The following is an 18,954-nucleotide window of genomic DNA, read 5'->3' as shown; positions in this document are numbered from 1 at the left end:
CCGTTACTCTCAACTACTGCCCCATCGCGTCAACAACGCGCGCCCGCCATCGACCGCATGACTTTGACGCCGTCGTAGCAGCAGCCTCTACTCCCCCGGCCCCGCGACCCCACCGCCTAGCGACATTCCCCCCTCGCCGCAGCAACCCCCTGCCCGCGACACACCCGCTCGTCCGCTGGTGATCGTGGGCCCGCCGCTGAAACAAGGGCGTGCGCGTAGCCATGACCGGCTTGCCCAGTTCGGATGACCCGCCAGAGCTGGCATCGTCGTCGGCGTCCGCGCCGGCTTCGGCCCTGGCGGACATTGCCCCCTTCGGAGAGCCAGTCTCGCCGCTGACGCCGGCGCGGCCATCCCTCGCCCAGAGACGCCAGATGAGCGTGTCCAGTGCGCTTACAGGCGTCGACCCCCTCGACTCGTCGGCGAGCGCGCATTTTGACCTCACAACAGAGTAGGTTGCTGGGCACGCCGGGTGGATGCTGATAACGCAGTCTGAGCCACTCGCCGACGTTTGACGGGCCCTCGTCGGCACCTCCGACGCCGTCGGTCGTGTCGATCACACACCCCTCGCAGTTTATCCATACCCATCACCCTCGGCGAGGGTCCCTCACCCCACTGGGACTCAATGTCATCTCGCCAGTCCCCCCTCCGCCATTGCAGCACGCGCTCGAGACTGCGTCGCTCGCGCTCGCCGCCCACACGTCGCCGATGCGCTCGGTCGGGTTCGTCGCCCAAGGCGGCGAGTTTACGTCCGAGCCATCACGACGAGACTCGGTTGCGACGGTCGCGTCCAACGCGTCGTCCAACCTGACGGCGACGCGCCCGAGCCCAAACAACGCAAACAACCTTAGACGATTGTCCCTCACGCCCTCAATCTCGGCGCTCCCCATCGCGTCATCGAGCAGCGGATCCTCTAGCAACACTGCACCGAATACAATGTCCAACTTTAATCCTGCCAAGAGGAGGTCGTCCCTGACGCCATCAAATCCAACGCTGGCTGCCCCATCGCCGACCCGCACGCTCGTGTCGGGCCGCTTGAACACCCCGCTGCCCCCAAGAGAGTCGCGCACGATCGACACTCTGCCGAGCCAGCAGCCCCGCCGAAGCAGCGCGCTCGCAGCGCTCGCAGATGGCAGACGAGGGAGCCTGCCACATCTCTACTACGGAGCGTGGACAGGACCTCAGCCATCACAGTTCAACCCGACATTGACCTCGACGCGCGGCAGCGTCGACGACACGGCCGTCATCGACCAGACCTTCAAGTTTGGCAGCCTGCCGGATGAACTGCCGACCGCATCCGCCGCCTCGTCACTGCAGCGGATCCACGCCTTGTCATTGCGCGACAAGTCGGCATTTGAGCAAGCCGAGGAGGCCGAGGCAGAGCGTCAGAGGCGTGCCTTCCTGGCAGCCACGTTTGGTGAGGACTCGCGGCGCGCACGAGCGCGTCTGAGTCTGGGCGGCGGCAACTCGACAACAGGGCCTGCTTCGCCGGCGAGCACGCGCCGGACCAGCTTGTTGATTTGGGAGCGGATACAAAAGCCTCAAGATGGCTCGAGTATCATCAACTTTGACGACGGCTTGGGCCGGAGACCCAGCTTGCCGGTCAACATTCCGCCACGGGGAGCCGTGCCCGAGCCGGAGCGCGACCCAGCCGCGTCAGTCACAGATCCGACAAGTTGGGAGGGGACAGACGAGGAGGCAGCGGAGGCTGATCTGGCCGTGAGTACGCACGCGCAACGGGCGCTGACATTGCAGACCCCACAGCGGCCTCTGCCGCCATTGTTGCCTCTCTCCGACCCCGTCCCACGTCTGCTCCAGACCACACTGGCCCTGCATCGCGCGTCGCACTTGCTCAACTCGCGCAACCTCGAGTCTGAGCCCCTGCCTGCGCCGCTGCCACCATCACTCCACCCTCCCGCCCCGGTCGACTTGTCTGAGTTTGACATCGACTTTATCCTCGCTGGCTCAAAAACCAACCTGGGTCGCAACGGCTCGGGCTCGACCAAGAGCGCGCGCGGGTCCAACAGCTTTGAGACGCCAGACAGAGCTGCCCCAAGACCCAGCGACGAGGTGGAAGACTCGTTTGCCAAGTTTGTCGGCGCTTTTGACGACGAGTACGGAGGCCGTAGAGGCGAGTGGACCTTCCGCGCATGCCCACTGCCGCGTCCACCACCCCCAGTCAACCCCATCTTCCCTGTGGAACACCCAGACGAGGTCGACCCGCTCGACTCGGCTGTGCTCGTTCCCCGCGCCGCGTGGGACGCACCGGGCGCAGGCAGGTTCGAGATTTACACCAACGGTGACATCAAGGCGGTCGACTCGGGCCACGTCTGGCGTATCCGCCAGATGAGCTCACGCGAGTACGACCTTGAGCAGCCGACGCGCGGCCAGCTCATCCTGCCATCCGAGCCCCTCCCTGAAGGCGCCCATCAACCACTCATCCTCACGCCCTACATTGGCTACACCCTCACCGGCAAGATGGTGCACACGGAGAACGGCGGTGTCAAGCTGCCGTTTGCAGTACAGCGCGAGCTCCTTGCACGAAGGGAGAAGCGTGTGTCGCACCGGTTTGCCGTGGCCACTCGCAACCGCGCCAGCGTTAGCGAGCCACTGGTCATGGCGTCTTACAACGAGCTCAACAAATCGCGAGAACAGGAAGAGGCGCGCGCGCGCTTTGGCTCACACGACTCGGACGCTACAGCCATACCGGGCCACCGCGCATCGCAGCCGACCCCCATGTCGCGGCGGCCAACGACCCCGACGCCCCCATCCGGCTCGCCACCAAAAGGCAAGGACGCGAAGCGCGAGCACCGTCGATCTAAACAGAAAGACGTGGACGACGAGAAGCAGAAGAAGCCATCGTCGTTTGGCGGCGCCCTCAAGCGCAGCATGAACAAGGTGCTGCAGGGATACGAGGAGCGCAAGGAGCGCAGCAGCCACATGTGGGGCGCCAACGGCCACAGCAGCAACAACACCGGCTCGTCGCACTCTTCTGGCACGTTCAAGGCGTCACCTATCCGGCACGCGTCGGATCGCAGTGACTCGGCCTCGGCGTCATCACAGCAGTCGAGCCGGTACAACACTGACGGAACTGTGGACCCGTACGGCGACGAGTGGCCAGGCGACGAGGCCATGTTCGGGTCATTGGGCCTCGGTATCGAAGACGAGCAGAACGGCGGCTTACCATGGAAGGAGGGCAAGGCCTGGGTGGGCGTCCCCGACGAGGCCTTGGCCATGGTCATCCCCATCGAGTCGGATATCACCGCTCCGCACAAGTCGCGTCCATCGAGCGTCGCCCAACCGTTCATCAACCCGTTCTTCATCGACGGCCCCAGACAGGCGCTGTTAGTGTGGTTTACGCCATTCAACTCTGGCGGCGACACGAGATTCGGCTCAAACTCGACCCTGTTCAAGATCCAGGAGGCGCCGCACCACGAGCACGAGGAGCACCACGTTGCGTCGTCTCTCGGCAGGCTACCCAAGTTGCTGCGACCTCGCGCCAGCAAGGTGGACTCGCCGAGGAGTGTCGGCTCTCCGCGGGGCATTGGCAGCTCGCGTCACCTGGCACACCCGCCCCCGGCGACAACGACGCCACCGAACGAGCTGCACGACCTCGGCCCTATCCTCGGCAAGGGCAGAGGCGAGTCTACCAACTTGCGCCCCCTGCCGTTCAAGTCGTTCCGCATCGTCGCCAAGGTTGTCCAGGTCGAAGACCTCAAATCATCGCCAGAGGTGCCGGTCATTGCTTTAGAGCAGTGGACTGAGCAGGTGCGCACCGGCAAGCCTGGGGGCCTGGCGACACCGCCGCTGGATGGGGCGACCAAGATGGAGCCGGCGCTGTCGAGCTCTGGGTCGTCGCCGGATTCGGAGCACAACGCGGCGGTCGATGCCAACATGGCGTCGGGGCGGGCGTTCCCGACGGTCATTGCTGTGTGCCACAGCCACAGCCAGGGCGTCGAGTTTGTGCTCGAGGGTCTGGACCGGCTCGGCTTCTGCAAGGGCGAGTCGGCGTGGGGCCCGACAGGCTACGAGGAGTGGCGCGGGACGGGTCTGAGCGACAACGGCCGGCAGTTGATTGATCTGCTGTGGGCGAGTTGTTCGGCGATCATGGGGCTGTAGTCCCTGCCGAGCGCCGCAGGCGCGAAGCTTCCGCTCTGCCTCAACGACCAACGCCATCTCGACTGATCTCGCCGTCTCACTCACCGCCACGCCGCTGCCATCACGCACCACGACACACGACCACGTCCACGACCACGCCCCCGCCCACGCCCACGCCCCCCACGCCACATAGATGTCCGACCTGCGCGGCGCCGCCGCGCGTGTACTGTCTAGCATTTCTTGCCTGTTCTTCTTCTTTGCATCTGACCGTTCTGTCATCACCCATCATCCATTGTGTCCGAGTACGAGCATGCATGTCATGGACTAAGAGAGGAGTGGGGTGGGTGTCGGGGAAACCAAGTGGGGAATCTGCTGGTAGGAGTTAGTGGGCCGGTGAGGCACACGGAGGCACACTTCGGCAGAGCGTAGCGCGGGGCAGTGGTGCGACGGGGTGGGCGGCTGGGGAGTGAGCGCGGCGGCGCGGTGGCGCGGCGGCACCGCGGCGTCCGCGAGTCGGAGCATAAGCAGCTAGCTCAGCGCAGAGCGCGGCGCGAGCTAACGAGCGCGAGTGCAACTGCGCAAGCTCGCAATCTTGGAACGATTAACGAGGCAAGCTGCCACGCAAAACCCACGTGCACCACGTGGTGGCCCATTCCAGCCAGCCCAGCCCGTCCCGCCCGCCCTCACCCTGTCGATCTCGATCAGCCCACGTCATGACAACAAGGCGGCTGCACTCGCATCCATCTCGCATTCATTCCGCCCATTCACACACTCCCTGCCTGCCTGCAACTGCCTGCCTAACCGCTCGACCCGAGACTAGACGACACGATGGGCCTGTTCAACAGCGAAAAGATGCACCCCGTCCAGCCGGCGCTGGGGCTCAACCCCGCGTTCGTGCGCAACGAGGAGGAGACGCTCGTGCTCAGGGAGAGAGTGTTCAGCTTCACTGGGGTGGGTCCGACGCTGCCGGAGGCAGTGGCGAGGCGGTGGGAGGCTGACATTCCCAGGACGACTTTTCCGTGCAGGACACCAAGGGCCGCAGGATCATCAAGGCGCGGGCCAAGCTCGTGTCGATGCATGATAGCAAGGGTGGGTAGTGGCGAGCGCGAAGTAGCTGGCCCATAGCTCGTGGCCCGTGGCTCGTGGCTGGCTCGGCTCGGCTCGTTTCCCACCGCTTGCTCGCGGCTGACGCCGCTCGCACAGAAATCCTCGACGCCAACGGCAACTTCCTGTTCAAGCTGCGCAGCAAGAAGCTCGCGATCCACAAGACGTTTGTCGCCGAGGACAAGGGCGGGGTCGAGGTGTTCCGCGTGTCCAAGCACATTAGTCGTGAGTGCCGACGACGCCGAGGCGCAGCCGAGGCCGGGAGGCCGGCGAGGTGTCGCCCTACGTGGCCTGCACCCCGTCCCACGACCGCGGCACTCGCTGCGCTCGCGCCGCTCGCCGCTCACACCCCAGTCACGTCCCGCCTCGAAGTCGACTTCACCAACGCCTCCGACGGCAGGAAGACCTCACTCACGCTCACCGGCAACATGTTCATGGGCGGCGCAGAGATCAAGTGGGACGGGTCGCAGACGGTCGCAAAGATCAGCAAGCACCATGTGTCGATGAGAGAGTTTGTGGATGACAAGCAGACTGTGAGTGGCGCCGGCGCTGAGCCGCCAGGCGAGGCTTGCCGGAGGAGACGATCCCCGGCCGAGAAACGAAGCTCACACCCCCACCCCCAGTACTACGTCACCGTCGCGCCCGGCGTCGACCTCGCGCTCATCGCCGCCGTGTGTATCTGCTTTGACGAGATCAAGCACGACGGGGAGTAGGGTGGTGATCTGAGAAGTATAGTGGGCAACGATGCACGTGTTGCGCTGGTTGGGGGAGGCGGCATTCCGTGGCGCGGCGCGGCGCTGGGCGACGGGCCGCGGCCTCAGTCGGCATCAGCGTGGAGTCAGCGACAGTCAGTGGGCGCGTCGTCAGATGTGGCCATCTCGCCCGCAGCCCAGTACTCGCGGCAAGGCCCATCCCGTCGCCGCCACGCTCGCCGCTGCGTGGCTCGCGGCTCGGCTCGTTCGCAGAGAGGTGCACCCATGCATATGCTTTACTCGGAAATCTTGGCGAGGATCTCGGCGTCCTTGAAGAGGTGGTACTCCTGTGGTGGTGTCAGTATCGTTCCCTCCCCGCGAGGCATTCCGGACAGACGTCCACAGGCCTGCCAGCGCTCGCTGCGCTCGCGCAACTCACCTCCTCGCCAACCTTGATAGGGCTGCCGCCCCACCCGGGCAGGAGCACACGGTCGCCGACCTTGACGCTGACGGGGACGACGGTGCCCTCCTTGTTGGGCGCGCCGGGGCCGACGGCGATGACGGTCGCCTCGGGGAGGGGCGACTGGGTCGCCGACGAGGGGATGAAGAGGCCCGAGGCGGTCTTCTGCGGCGGCGTTAGCGAGCTGCGCGCAGCGCAGCGAGCGGTCGGGTAGAGGCGAGGCGAGGCGAGGCGCGCAGCGCCGAGCGTGCGAGGGGTGCTTGCTAGCTTGACAATCTGGGCGAGCTGGGCGCGACGCCACGCCCGCGGAGCAGTTCCGGGCCGACGGGCCTTTGCTCCGAGGCCACGGCGCTCGGCGTGCCCGTCCAGCCTGCCGCCCTCGCCGCTGCATGCTGCGGCGCGTGCTGTCGCTCGCGCTCCTCCCTGCCACCCTCCCCTCCCCCCTCCCCCCCACCCCACTCACCGTCTCGGCCTTGAAGCGCTGGACGAGGACGCGGTCCAGGAGGGGCTGGAGCGAGCGGATCGACTTGAACGTGGCGGACTGGGGTGTGTCGTCAGCGCTGTCCCCTCGGTGTCGCTGCCGCCGTCGCCGCTCTCCCCTTACTCACCATTTTTACTGCTGAGTGCTACTTTACAAAAGTCAAGAACGTCCTCGTCGTCGCCATCGGCTATTCGCGAAGGATGTTGCGGCGCGCGGCGTTGCTCGGTCGGCCGGAACCAAATTCGCCCGCCCCGGCCAATGAGAAAAAAACGACGGAGCGGCGGTAACTTCTCGAACTTTTCCGGGCCAGCGAGTCACTGGCCGTGGGTGACGGCTCGGCTTTAGGCATTGGCGAGGGGCCATCTTGCATCTCTCCATCTCTCTACCCACCTCTACCCACCTCGTCGCCATGCTCGCCCGCTCCCGCGCCGCACTCCCCCGCCCCGCCCGCCTCCTCCAGGCAAACTCGGTCGCCCGCCGCCACATGGGCACAAAGGACGTCGTCTTCGGCAACGACGCCCGCCAGGGCATGCTCAAGGGTGTCGACACGCTCGCCAAGGCCGTGTCGGCGACGCTTGGCCCCAAGGGCCGCACTGTGATCATTGGTGAGTAGAGCAGCTGCTCGCTGGCTCCTGCGGAGCCAGCGGGGGTTGGGGTGGGGAGCGTGCGATGGCGACGGCGGCGGCGGCGGCGCTGTAAACTGCCGAGTAAGCCGCAGTGCCGAGCCGGGCGGACCAGATCCGCGCGATCGGGCTGGCGGCGTCGCCTTGTACCGTCGCCACAGCCCCTGCCCCCTGCCCCCAGCACTCGCTGCGCTCGTGCTGGCGCTGACTTGCCCAGCCCAGTCGTTCGGCGGCCCCAAGATCACCAAGGACGGCGTCTCGGTCGCCAAGGCCATCACCCTCAAGGACCCCGTTGAGAACCTCGGTGCCCGCCTCGTCCAGGACGTTGCCTCCAAGACCAACGACACTGCCGGTGACGGAACCACCACCGCCACCGTCCTCGCCCGCGCTATCTACTCGGAGGGCGTCAAGAACGTCGCCGCCGGCTGCAACCCCATGGACCTCCGCCGCGGCTCGCAGAAGGCCGTCGACAAGGTCCTCGCCGTCCTCGAGGCCAACAAGCGCGTCATCACCACGTCCGAGGAGATTGCCCAGGTCGCCACCATCTCGGCCAACGGCGACACGCACGTCGGCTCGATCATTGCCCAGGCCATGGAGAAGGTCGGCAAGGAGGGTGTCATCACCGTCAAGGAGGGCCGCACCATCGAGGACGAGATTGAGATCACCGAGGGCATGCGCTTTGACCGTGGCTTCATCTCGCCCTACCTCATCACCGACGCCAAGACCCAGAAGGTCGAGCTCGAGAACCCCCTGATCCTCCTGTCCGAGAAGAAGATCTCGTCGCTCCAGGACATTCTCCCCGCCCTCGAGGCCGCTGCCGGTGCCCGCCGCCCCCTCCTTGTCATTGCCGAGGACATTGACGGCGAGGCCCTCGCTGCCATCATCCTCAACAAGCTCCGTGGCCAGCTCTCGGTCGCTGCCGTCAAGGCCCCCGGCTTCGGTGACAACCGCAAGTCGATCCTCGGCGACATTGCCATCCTCACCGGCGGCACCGTCTTCACCGACGAGCTCGACGTCAAGCTTGACAAGGCCACCATCAACCACTTTGGTCAGACCGGCTCGGTTTCGATCACCAAGGACGACACCATCATCCTCAACGGTGAGGGCGACAAGGCCGCCATCACTGCCCGCTGCGAGCAGATCCGTGGCGTCATTGCCGACCCCACCACGTCCGAGTACGACCGCTCCAAGCTCCAGGAGCGTCTCGCCAAGCTCTCGGGCGGTGTTGCCGTCATCAAGGTCGGTGGCCACTCCGAGGTCGAGGTCGGTGAGAAGAAGGACCGCTACGACGACGCCCTCAACGCTACGCGCGCTGCCGTTGAGGAGGGTATCGTCCCCGGTGGTGGCACTGCCCTCCTCAAGGCTTCGGCCCAGCTCGACAACCTCGAGGTCGCCAACTTTGACCAGCAGCTCGGTGTTTCCATCATCCGCAACGCCATCCGCCGCCCTGTCCGCACCATTGTCGACAACGCCGGCGAGGAGGGCTCGGTCGTTGTCGGCCGCCTCCTCTCGGACGAGTTTGTCGCTACCGACAAGTTCAACTGGGGCTACGACGCCGCTACCTCGCAGTACCGCGACATGATCTCGGCCGGTATCCTCGACCCCCTCAAGGTTGTGCGCACTGCGCTTGTTGACGCTTCGGGCGTTGCCTCGCTCCTGACCACGTCCGAGGCCTGCGTTGTCGACGCCGAGGACAAGTCGGCGCCCGGCGGCATGCCCGGTATGGGCGGCATGGGCGGCATGGGCATGCCCGGTATGATGTAAGGTGGGGTGTGATCAGACAAAAGCTTGTGAAGCAGGCATAGGAGTTTTGCATTGGAGAAGTTTGTACGCATTGATGGATCACTGCTCAGTGAGCGCGAGCAGCCGAGCGAAGCGAGGCTGCGACGGCACGAGCGGAGCGAGTGCAGTGAGCTGGACTGGCACGAGCGGAGCGAGGGCAGCGAGTCGGACTGGTACGAGCGGAGCGAGTGCTGCGACGGGTGCATGGCGGGGTTGCCGAGGGACTGACGGGTCGACCGACGGACTGACGGGTCGCGTCGACGCATGTAGAGCTGCCGCAGCGGATATCCCGTTAAGCGTGGGCTCGTTGCGTGCTCGCGCGTATCTCTCGGAGCGCTTGTGCCACTCGGGCCCGGTCGCACAACGCACACGCGTCGTACGCGGGCGGTGCGGTGCGGGGACCCCGGATCTCGTCGACGGCCGGCCTCGCACACCGCGTGCGTGCCGCAAATACCCATCGCACGTTGCAACTCACTTCCTCTTCAACACCTACCACGCCAGCACAATGACGTCCAGCAAGGGAGAACACACCCCGGCGCCGGGCGAGAACCAGCCCGACAGGGAGTACGAGGTGGCGCATGCCGTGGCCGACGAGCACCACGACCAGCCCCACCACGACGACCACGACCACGCGCCCCCGCCGCCGACGTACGAGGACGTGCTGTCCGAGCGTGTGGGGAGCACGACGCTGGGCGAGCGCACGCCGCCGGTGTCGACCCGCCCCACGGCGCCAGAGGACGCGCAGCGTGCCGTCGCCCCGCTGTAAGTGGCTTGCCCTGCCCCATCCTCTCCCCCCTCCCCCCTCCCGCCCCCCGCGGCCCGGCTGACGCCTGCCCGCCCCCAGCACCCTCCACCACCTCAACGAGAGCATCAAGGGCGCGTACGCCGTCGACATTGGCGAGAACAAGGCCGGGCCAGACGTGCACCTCAAGAGCACGAACGGCGCGCTGCGCGTCAGCGTGTTCCTGCGCGGGAGCGTCCCCCGCCCCGCCGAGGTGGTCCTCGAGACGACCAACGGGGGCGTCAAGGCGCTGGTCGACCGCGAGCCGGGGCAGGCCGTGCACTTCAAGGCGACGAGCACGAACGGTGAGGCGGGCGCCCAACTCGCGAGCTGACGCCCAGGCTCGGTGACGGTGACGCTGCCGCGCGACTTTGACGGCGTCGTCTCGCTGCGCAGCACGAACGGCGCCAAGAACCTCGCCGACGAAATCAAGGCCAAGAGCGTCATCGTGCCCAACGAGGGCGGGGACAGCAAGACGATCAGCTACCGCGTGCGCCCGGACCCAGAGGATGTCGGCGACGGCGCCAGCACGGCGTGGCACACGGCGGCGTCGACCGCGTCGACGGCGGCCGCATCGACGCTCAAGGGCGACGACAAGGACGAGGCGCACGCCCACGGGCCGGACCGCGCCGACATCCGCACGACGAATGGCGGCGTGCGCGTCGTCTACTACGACCCCGAGGCGCACGAGGAGGAGAGCAAGGGGTGCGTGATTGCGTAGGCTGGAGATTGGCGCGAGCATGGCGCGGTTTACAGGACCCGGTGGTGCCCGACTCGATGATACAGGATTCGATGGTACAGACTCGATGGTACAGACCCGATGTATAGTGTTATTAGGGCGGAGGCTGGGTGCTCGCGGCCGCTGAGGCAGGGCAAGCCGCCGCTGTGAGACGTCGTCATTGTGGCTGGCTCTATCGCCTGAGCGCCACTCGAGGTCCGCCCGGTCCGCACTGATCTTGGGCACGGCCTCGAGCTGCGCTCGGGCTGGCACGTGGGGGACTCGGCCTCTCAGCGGGTGTCTCGCACGGCGGGATCGCACTCGAACTCGACGTGGCGGTTCGGTCGGGGCAACGGCACGACGTATGCTGCAGCTTGGACGACCGGATCAACACGGCATGCATTCATCTTCCTATTATTCCCTCTGAACTACTTCCCCAATACCGCCTCCTAGTACGTCGCCGCCACGCCGTTCAGGCGCGAGTCGCTGGACGCGAACACGCCCCCCTCGGCGACATGCACGCCGAGCACGTTGCTGGTCGGGTAGTTGAGGTCAAACAGGCCGATGTAGTAGCCCCTGTCTTCCAGCCCGCGCACAACGTCCTTGGGCTCAGCGTCGGCCCCGACGCCGACTTCGAGCGTCGTGACGTTCGGGCTCAGCTGCGAGTGCCAGCGCGGGCGCTGGATCGCGCGGTCGACGTCGTCGCCGCACTCGAGGTTGAGGATCGCCTGCGCCACGCCCGGGAAGATGCGGCTGCCGCCCGCGCCGCCGATGACGGTGACGACGCGCCCGTCGGCGTCCTCGATGATTGTCGGGGCCGTGGACGAGAGCGGCCGCTTGCCGGGCGCGATAAAGTTGGCGGCTTGGGGCGCGAGACCGAATGCATCCGGCGCGCCGGGCACGGCAAAGTCGTCTGGCTGTCAGCGCGCATGAGGTCGGCGACTTACCCATCTGGTTGTTGAGAATAATGCCATACTCCGGCGTCATGACGTGGCTCCCCCAGGCCAGGTTCACCGTCGTCGTCGCGCTGAACGCGCCGCCGTCGGCGTCGAGCACAGACACGTGCGTCGTCCCGTGGTCGGGCGGCGAGATCTGGTCCATGCCGTAGTACGCCGGCTGGTGGGTGGTGTTTGTGATCCTCGCGCGCTGGGCGTCGGCCCACGCCTTGGTCTTGAAGCTCTCAATCAGGGTGCGGTTGGGGTTGAAGGCCGGGTCTGACACCTTGGTGCGCGCGCCGAACGCGAACCGCATCGACTCGAGCCGCGCAAACATGTCGTCGAGGCTCCAGCACGCCGACTTGCCAAAGAACGGCTCGTAGATGTTGAGCAGGCCCAGCATGACCAGCCCGCTCGAGGGCGCGTCCATCGTGTGCACTGTTTTACCGCGGAACGTCGTGCTGATCGCCTCGGCCTGCACGGCCGTGTAGTTTGCCAAGTCGCTGTGGGTCAGGATGCCGTCGCGCGCGGTGGTGGCCGCGACAATGTCGTCGGCCATCGCGCCCGTGTAGAACGCGTCGGCCCCCTCGGCCGCAATCTTGGCCAGCGCGGCTGCGTACTTCTTGCGGTAGATCGTGTCGCCCTCCTTGGCTGGGCTGCCGGTCGGCCAGTAGATCTCGGCCCACAGCGGGTCGTCCTTCATGAAGGCGCTGCTCGGGCCCGCGAGCACGCTGGCAAGCTGCTTGGACACCTTCCACCCGTTGGCGCCGAGGTCGGCCACGGGCTGCACAACGTCGTGCCACGGCAGCCGGCCGCCCAGCTTGTGCGCCTTCTCCCAGCCGCGCAGCTCGCCGGGCACGCCGACGGCCAGCCCGCCGATTTGAGAGCCGTTGCGCCCGGTCGCGGCGTACATGTCCTGGCTGGCCCCGGCGGGCGCGACCTCGCGGTAGTTGATCGAGTAGATCGTGGCGGGGGGCTTGCCGCCGCCGTCGTCGTCGTCGCCATCATCGTCACCGCCAGCATCGTCGCCGTCGTCACCGTGGCCGTGACCGTGACCATGACCATGCCCGTGCTTCCCCCCGCCGCACTTCTTCGGCTCGTGGCGCTTCACCTCGCTGCGCTTCACACCCGTGCCCGGCGCCGGCTTGACGACCATGAAGCCGCCGCCGCCGATGCCCGACTCGAACGCGTTGATCATGCCGACGCAGAGCGCGGCCGCAATTCCCGCGTCGACGGCCGAGCCGCCCTTGTCGCGCATGATCGACACGCCGAGCTCGGAGCAGACCTTTTCCTCGGTCGCGACGCCGGCCTTGCCCGGTCCGAGGAGGTACGACGGGTTGCGCGGGCCATACGCGGGCTGTGGGGGCGGGTCAGCGACGTCAGGATGAGCGACCCACCGCGGGGAGCTTGAATTCTGGCACGCCGAGCTCGGCGCGCTTCCAGGGGTGCGCGAGCGCCGGGGTGAGCGCGAGGAAGTAGACTAGCGCGAGGAGATGGGCCGCCATGGTGTGGTGTGGTGGGCGAGGTGCTCCGCTCGACCCAGCGCTTTATACGCCGAGGCGAGGTGCCCCGCCGGCTCACCTCTTCGAGAAGGCCCCCCCCCCGCAGCCTCAACCCCACCACCCCGCTCGCTGAGACAGAGGCACCGGTGCCGCCTGAAGGCACCGATATCGAATCTGGCATTGGCGATGAGCACATGCAAGAGAAGAGGCTGGCTGGCTTGCACAAGCGACCTGCCCCACACTCGGTAACCCCACTACGGCATCTTGGGTTTCAGTTGTCTCCAACGGCTTGGTGCGGGGCTCGTCTCGGGGCTCGCTCGGCGCGCGGCCCGGCCGCAGCGGCACGCTGGCCGATAAGGTTTCGGCGGCACGCGGTCCTCTGGCGCTGCTGCGCTGTCCCATGTTTATCGAATCCGAGGCAAGGGTGAATGGTACCTCGACATCATGCTCGCTTAGGCTTGGAGTGGGCGGGGTGCCGTGGGCTGTGGGGTCGCTGGTATTGCCGACGAGCGGGGGTGGGTGGGCTGGTGCTGGGTGGTGTCGGCGCTGGGGTCAGTGCCTCGGTGTGTGGGGAAGGGGGCATACTGTAAGCGAGGCCGGTGTTTGAGGTTGATGCTGTTGTTCATGTTGTCGCTCGGCTTGTCCGAGGACGAGGTGGACGGAGGTGGTGAGCAATGAGCAAGTGGCAGGCTGCAAGGTTTGCCAAGACATTGTAAAGCGGGGGAAAGCGAGCTAGCAGCGCCAACTTCCCACGTGACACTGCCCACTCAGCAACTCCATGGGGCTCAAAGTCGCATGCATACTGGGTCGTCGAGTGCGTGCAGAGTATCTGCATTGTACATGTGCATGGCAAGCACGGTGGTATGGTGGGGGGTGGGGTACCACGGTGCGCCGCTCGCGACGAGCGCCGGGCGTCGTGATGGTTGATGGGTGGGGTGGGTGTCTTGTTGTTCGGCTTTCTTCTTGTCTTCCTTGTCCTCTCTCCCGTGTCTTAGATTCGGCGCAAACACGCCGTACTGCCAGGAAGGACATCGAACGTGCGCTTCGCAACGTCCCCCCGCGCATCCGTGACCTGCACAATGCTTTCGTCAGCCCCGTCCAAGCAAGCACACTCACACGTCCCAGCCGCGGTCGGCCTCAACGGTCCAGTCGTACAGGGCGCCGACGTCGTCGGCCTCGAGGAGCCAGTCGATGCCGGCGCGCCCGTGGTCGCGCCCAATGCTGAGCGTGTAGGGGCGCGCGCCGCCGTCGATGGCGACGGTGACGAGGCGGCACGAGCGCATCGAGCGGTCAATGTCGAACGCGAGCGCCTGCTCGCCCTGGATGTACAGCGGCTGCTCGCGCGCGCGCCCGGGGTACATGCCGTCGCGGGACGCGGCGAAGGCGTGCGCGAGCGGCAGCTTTGCGGGCGCGGCGAGCGCGGGGAGCGCGGGCGAGAGGGCGGCGAGAGCGAGTGCGATGATGGTCAGCCTCATGGTGGTGGTGGCGAGTGTGGAGTTGGGCATGCTGCAGCGCGATCGCGCTTGCGCTTCCTCTTATATCGTGCAACACTGCCGCAGGCCGGGGATGTGGCCTGGGCGATAGCTTGGGCTGGGTGCCGGCAGAGTTGGACCATGGCCGGAGAGGAGAGGCACTTGATAGCCTAGGCTGGATGAGTGAGTGACTAGTGGCCGTTGTGGCTGTGGGCATGAAACGCAAGCGGCAATTGACTTGGTGAAACAAGTCGGCCACTGCGCGTCTAGTCTTCATTGCAATCACAACCCTCAAAGCAATAGCACTGACTCGAGCAAGACGCAGCTCGATTAAACATCGCATGACGCACGCAGACAATGGCCGCAGCAAGTGCCTAGAGGTCATCAAGGCAGCCCTGGCCGACGCGTTGAATTGGGCCAGTTTCATGTCAAGTGACGAGAGAGAATGGGATCGGGCACAGGTCGGCGTTTGCTTATCGCGACGCGACGCGTCGCCTTGAGACTTCACATTGCGAGTCTTGCCCGCGTCGAGTCGAGAGAGTGCGGGAGCGCGTCGAGGCGCGTCGAGAGTGACGCAGTTGATGTGGCCCCGTGGGCGCGGGCGGGTAGAATTCCTGATATCCCGCCGGAGCCCTGCCGCTCATGGGTAGGAATCAGCATCTACATACGTGACTATTGCTCCTCTGGCCGAGCACAGATCGTAGCAGCTTCAGCGCCAGTACCAGCATCAGCAAGAGCCGTAGCTGCGTCGAGCTCACTCACGTGCAAGCTGACTCGCCAACCGCATCATGACCTCGCTGCTAGCTCATAAAACAGGCACCAATTCCTGACGTCGTCGTCGTCGACTTCGCAGTCACGCGCCCAGCGCTGCGCTGGAAAAATCTTCGATTCAGCGTCATGTGCCCAGCGTCACAGTCGAGCACGAAAGGTTGCGTGCATGGATGCAGACTGTAGCGGTCGGATGGCCGCCCGCTGACCGCCGGCTTGCTCACGCACGCTTGCCTCGCTTGAGCACGACGACCGACGCCAACTGACACCATTCCCCTCCCTGCCCCTGACTGACGCCGCCGCCGCCGCCGACGCCGCTGCTAGCAACTTTTCTTCTTTTGTTTACGCGCCTGTCTCTGTCTCGACTCGCCATCTCGACTCTGTCCGGTCATCGCGTATCAGCGACACGAGCACCTCGGACTTGGACTCGGACCCGTCGCCTCTCGATCACTGTACGTGCTTTATCGCCACAGCCCGTGCAGCCATCAGACGCGGACCCGCCCGCGCACCAGCCTCGACCTCCACAAAATCAATTATTTTGACGCACCCCATCGCACCAAACCCCTCCCTCCCTCCTTCCTCCCCCCTCCCCCACCCACCATGCCCACCGAGGTCTCCTTCGCGCAGGGCACCAACGCCGACGAGCGCACCCCGCTCGTCAAGAACAATGCCAACCCGGCCGTGTACGCGCCGGCGCAGGAGTTTCTCGACGACTACAGCGACGACTCGGGCGAGGAAGGACGCGAGGTGGTGATTTGGAAGCCAGGAAAGAGTGGCTTTGCTGCGACAGTGAGTGAGGTCGGGGGAGGGGGAGTGGGGAGGGGTGCTTGGAGGCTGGGGGCGGAGGAGCAGTGGCCGGAGCGGGGGCGAGGAAGGAGGGGCGGGGAAGCTGGGGCGGGGAAGAAGAAGGGGAAGGTGGTGGAGATGGGGCGAGGAACGAGTCGACGCCGGGCTTCCACTAACACGCCCAGCTCCTCAACGTCCTCGGCGACCTCATCGGCACCGGCCTCCTCGCCGCGCCCATCGCCATCGCGCACGCCGGTTGGGTCCTCGGCCCGCTGTTCCTCCTGATCATCTGCTTCGTCACCCTCTTCACGTGAGTCAGCCGCGTCCACCCACGTTGCTCACCCTCAGCCTCAAGATCCTCATCCGCATCATCGAGAAGGACCGCCGCCTGCGCAACTTTACCGATGTCATTGGCTACGCGCTCGGCGGCCGCGGCGAGCGCATCGTCGGCGTGCTTTTCGTCATCGAGATCGCGGCGTGGATGTGAGTAGCGCCGGCACCGACCATGGGCACGCGCTGACGCCCGCAGCATCGCACTCATCGTGCTCTACGCCGACTCGCTCGAGGCCGTGTGGCCCATCTACACGTCGGACCAGTGGAAGGTCATAGGCCTCGTTGTCATCATCCCGACCCTCTTCCTTCCCCTCCGCCTGCTCTCCTACTCCTCGGCCGTCGGCATCTTCTCCACGGCCTCGCTGATTGCCATCCTCATCTTCACCGGCATCACGACGCCCCACTCCCCAGGCAGTATTCGCGAGCCGGCCCACACCGACCTCTGGCCCGCCCACGGCTGGGTCAAGCTCGGCACAGTGTTTGGCCTCCTCATCGCTGGCGTAGGTGAAATGACTTGACGATTGCTAACCTACCAGTTTGGCGGCCACGGTCTCATCCCCAACCTCATCCACGACATGAAGAACCCCAAGCAGGCGGACCGCGTGTGCGAGATCGCCTACGGCATCGCCATGCTCGTCTACTTCACGGTCGCCGTCTTCGGCTACCTCATGTACGGTACCAACGTCAGCGACGAGGTTAGCAAGGATCTTGCGCGCACCCCGGGCGTGTCGCCCTGGCTCAACCAGTTCGCCGTGTGGATGGTGGCCATCAACCCATTGACCAAGATTGCGCTCGGAGTGAGGCCGCTCGCCGACATGATCTTTGGCTACTTCAACCTGCACAAGACCATCCTTGTGCCCCAGGGTGCCCCGACCCCGCGCTACATCACGCGCCCGTCGTCCCCTGTCGGCTCGTTCACGGACGGCGAGGACGAGGAGTCGTCGGCGGCTTACGTTCCCGACCCGGCGACGTCGCAGTTTGTCGACCCCGGTGCGTCGCACTTTAGCATTGCTGCCGAGTCGCGCCACGACCAGAACGAGCGTTTCAAGTCGATTGTCCGGCCGTGTGTGCGCCTCGGCCTGGCGATCTTGTTCGTCATCGGCGCACTTCTCGTCCCGAGCTTCGAGACGGTCATGTCGCTGCTCGGCTCTGCGTTTGCCGTCGCAACGATGATTGTCATCCCCATCTGGGCGGGCGGCAGCATTTTCGGCTGGACGTGGTACGACTGGGCCATCCTGATCGCCAGCTCGATTGTCGGAACTCTTGGAACCATCGCGACCTTCCTGCATTAAGTGGAGTGGTCAGCGTGATAGATTTGCATGGGCAAGTATTTAATACGTTACTGAATAGATCGATTGGCATAGAGTGGGTGTGGGTGTGGTGCTAATGCATAGACGGTGGGTGTGCGCTGATGGCTGATGGGGCGGGGGCGGGGGGCGGGGGCACTGGTGCGGGGTCAACGGCGCGGTGCGTGTCGTGCCGTGGCCGGGCTGATCGTCCCACTGACTGCGGCGTGTTGTGCAGCGTGAGGCTGACCTGGGCGTGAGGCTGACCTCGGTGGTGCTGCTGACTACGATTGCATGGCATGGGAATGCACTGGCGATGGTACTACAGGGGGCTCTCAACTTGAAGGACGGCGAGCGCGGTTAAAGGGTGGCCGCGGCGTCACAGCCTTCGGCGTTGGCGTCGGCCTCGGCGTCGCCGCCCTCAACCTCGATCTTGAGCTCGGCGTCACCCTCGGCGTCGACCTTGATCTCGGCGTCACCGGCCTCAGCGTCGACGTTGACCTCGGCGTCGACCTTGACCTCGGCGTCGACCTTGACCTCGGCGTCGACCATGACCTCGTCCTCGCCCTCAGCGTCCATGTCAGAGCCCGAGTCGAACCCGGTCGCCGCGGGCTCGTCCTCGGGCTCGAGCAGGTCGAAGGGCACGGGCTGGCCGTTGCGCATCTCGCCGTCGATGATGCGGGTGTGGTGGCTTGGTCGGGGTCAGCGCTACCCCCTCCCGCGACCCACTACACGGCCGAGATCCACACGGCGCCGCTGGCGAGCTGGTGGAGGTGGCGGTCGGCGAGCGCGAAGCCCGGCTCCATGATGACGAGGAGGCGGCCCGGCGCGGGCGGGCGCGAGGCATAGTGCCACGCGACGCCTGGCATCAGCTCTACCACAGCCGGCGGGCGTACCCATGTTGTTGCGCAGCACGCGGTACATGTGCACGCGGATACGGTGCCACTCGTCGAGGTCGTACGCCTCGCGGTTGGGGTGCGCGATCTCGTACTGGGCGTTAGGGGGGGCTGGGGGAGAGACGCACGATGTGGGTCGAGAGGCGGGTGGGGGGCATTGTGAGGTGGGCGAGTGGGGGAGAGACGAGGCGCGGGGCGGGCTTATGAGGGAGCGAGGGCTCGCACCCGCCCATCGACGTC

At 65.9% G+C, this 18,954-nt stretch overlaps 9 protein-coding genes across 9 annotated transcripts; 5 read left to right on the top strand and 4 right to left on the bottom strand.

Moving 5' to 3' along the window:
* Positions 1–221: 221 nt before the first annotated feature.
* On the top strand, positions 222–4,116 carry Q8F55_006208 (uncharacterized protein; the record flags this gene model as incomplete). The annotated part of the gene is made up of 3 exons (XM_069354675.1): positions 222–448; positions 489–1,716; positions 1,753–4,116. 3 exons carry the CDS (start codon positions 222–224, stop codon positions 4,114–4,116), a joined length of 3,819 nt encoding a protein of 1,272 aa, XP_069206746.1.
* An 807-nt stretch (positions 4,117–4,923) lies between these two features.
* Positions 4,924–5,912, top strand: Q8F55_006207 (uncharacterized protein; the record flags this gene model as incomplete). Its single annotated transcript, XM_069354674.1, has 5 exons — positions 4,924–5,046; positions 5,103–5,184; positions 5,299–5,424; positions 5,554–5,732; positions 5,823–5,912. The coding sequence occupies 5 exons, from the start codon at positions 4,924–4,926 to the stop codon at positions 5,910–5,912; spliced, it is 600 nt and encodes a 199-aa protein (XP_069206745.1).
* Positions 5,913–6,187: 275 nt separating this feature from the next.
* On the bottom strand, positions 6,188–6,962 carry Q8F55_006206 (uncharacterized protein; the record flags this gene model as incomplete). Its single annotated transcript, XM_069354673.1, has 4 exons — positions 6,188–6,238; positions 6,331–6,516; positions 6,815–6,892; positions 6,960–6,962. The coding sequence occupies 4 exons, from the start codon at positions 6,960–6,962 to the stop codon at positions 6,188–6,190; spliced, it is 318 nt and encodes a 105-aa protein (XP_069206744.1).
* Positions 6,963–7,241: 279 nt separating this feature from the next.
* Positions 7,242–9,219, top strand: HSP60 (chaperonin; the record flags this gene model as incomplete). Its single annotated transcript, XM_069354672.1, has 2 exons — positions 7,242–7,437; positions 7,673–9,219. The coding sequence occupies 2 exons, from the start codon at positions 7,242–7,244 to the stop codon at positions 9,217–9,219; spliced, it is 1,743 nt and encodes a 580-aa protein (XP_069206743.1).
* A 522-nt stretch (positions 9,220–9,741) lies between these two features.
* Positions 9,742–10,739, top strand: Q8F55_006204 (uncharacterized protein; the record flags this gene model as incomplete). The annotated part of the gene is made up of 3 exons (XM_069354671.1): positions 9,742–9,999; positions 10,082–10,323; positions 10,360–10,739. Exons 1-3 carry the CDS (start codon positions 9,743–9,745, stop codon positions 10,737–10,739), a joined length of 879 nt encoding a protein of 292 aa, XP_069206742.1. The 5' UTR covers position 9,742.
* A 446-nt stretch (positions 10,740–11,185) lies between these two features.
* On the bottom strand, positions 11,186–13,176 carry Q8F55_006203 (uncharacterized protein; the record flags this gene model as incomplete). The annotated part of the gene is made up of 3 exons (XM_069354670.1): positions 11,186–11,649; positions 11,684–13,028; positions 13,069–13,176. The coding sequence occupies 3 exons, from the start codon at positions 13,174–13,176 to the stop codon at positions 11,186–11,188; spliced, it is 1,917 nt and encodes a 638-aa protein (XP_069206741.1).
* A 988-nt stretch (positions 13,177–14,164) lies between these two features.
* On the bottom strand, positions 14,165–14,648 carry Q8F55_006202 (uncharacterized protein; the record flags this gene model as incomplete). The annotated part of the gene is made up of 2 exons (XM_069354669.1): positions 14,165–14,255; positions 14,290–14,648. 2 exons carry the CDS (start codon positions 14,646–14,648, stop codon positions 14,165–14,167), a joined length of 450 nt encoding a protein of 149 aa, XP_069206740.1.
* Positions 14,649–16,013: 1,365 nt separating this feature from the next.
* On the top strand, positions 16,014–17,824 carry Q8F55_006201 (uncharacterized protein; the record flags this gene model as incomplete). Its single annotated transcript, XM_069354668.1, has 5 exons — positions 16,014–16,202; positions 16,385–16,509; positions 16,548–16,682; positions 16,729–17,032; positions 17,069–17,824. 5 exons carry the CDS (start codon positions 16,014–16,016, stop codon positions 17,822–17,824), a joined length of 1,509 nt encoding a protein of 502 aa, XP_069206739.1.
* A 354-nt stretch (positions 17,825–18,178) lies between these two features.
* On the bottom strand, positions 18,179–18,872 carry Q8F55_006200 (uncharacterized protein; the record flags this gene model as incomplete). The annotated part of the gene is made up of 4 exons (XM_069354667.1): positions 18,179–18,509; positions 18,548–18,680; positions 18,715–18,808; positions 18,843–18,872. 4 exons carry the CDS (start codon positions 18,870–18,872, stop codon positions 18,179–18,181), a joined length of 588 nt encoding a protein of 195 aa, XP_069206738.1.
* Positions 18,873–18,954: the final 82 nt, after the last annotated feature.

The sequence above is a fragment of the Vanrija albida genome (genome assembly GCF_041260175.1).
Source record: "Vanrija albida strain AlHP1 chromosome Unknown contig_5, whole genome shotgun sequence".
NCBI classification, from domain to species: domain Eukaryota; kingdom Fungi; phylum Basidiomycota; class Tremellomycetes; order Trichosporonales; family Trichosporonaceae; genus Vanrija; species Vanrija albida.
This window is presented reverse-complemented; position numbering and strand designations above follow the sequence as displayed.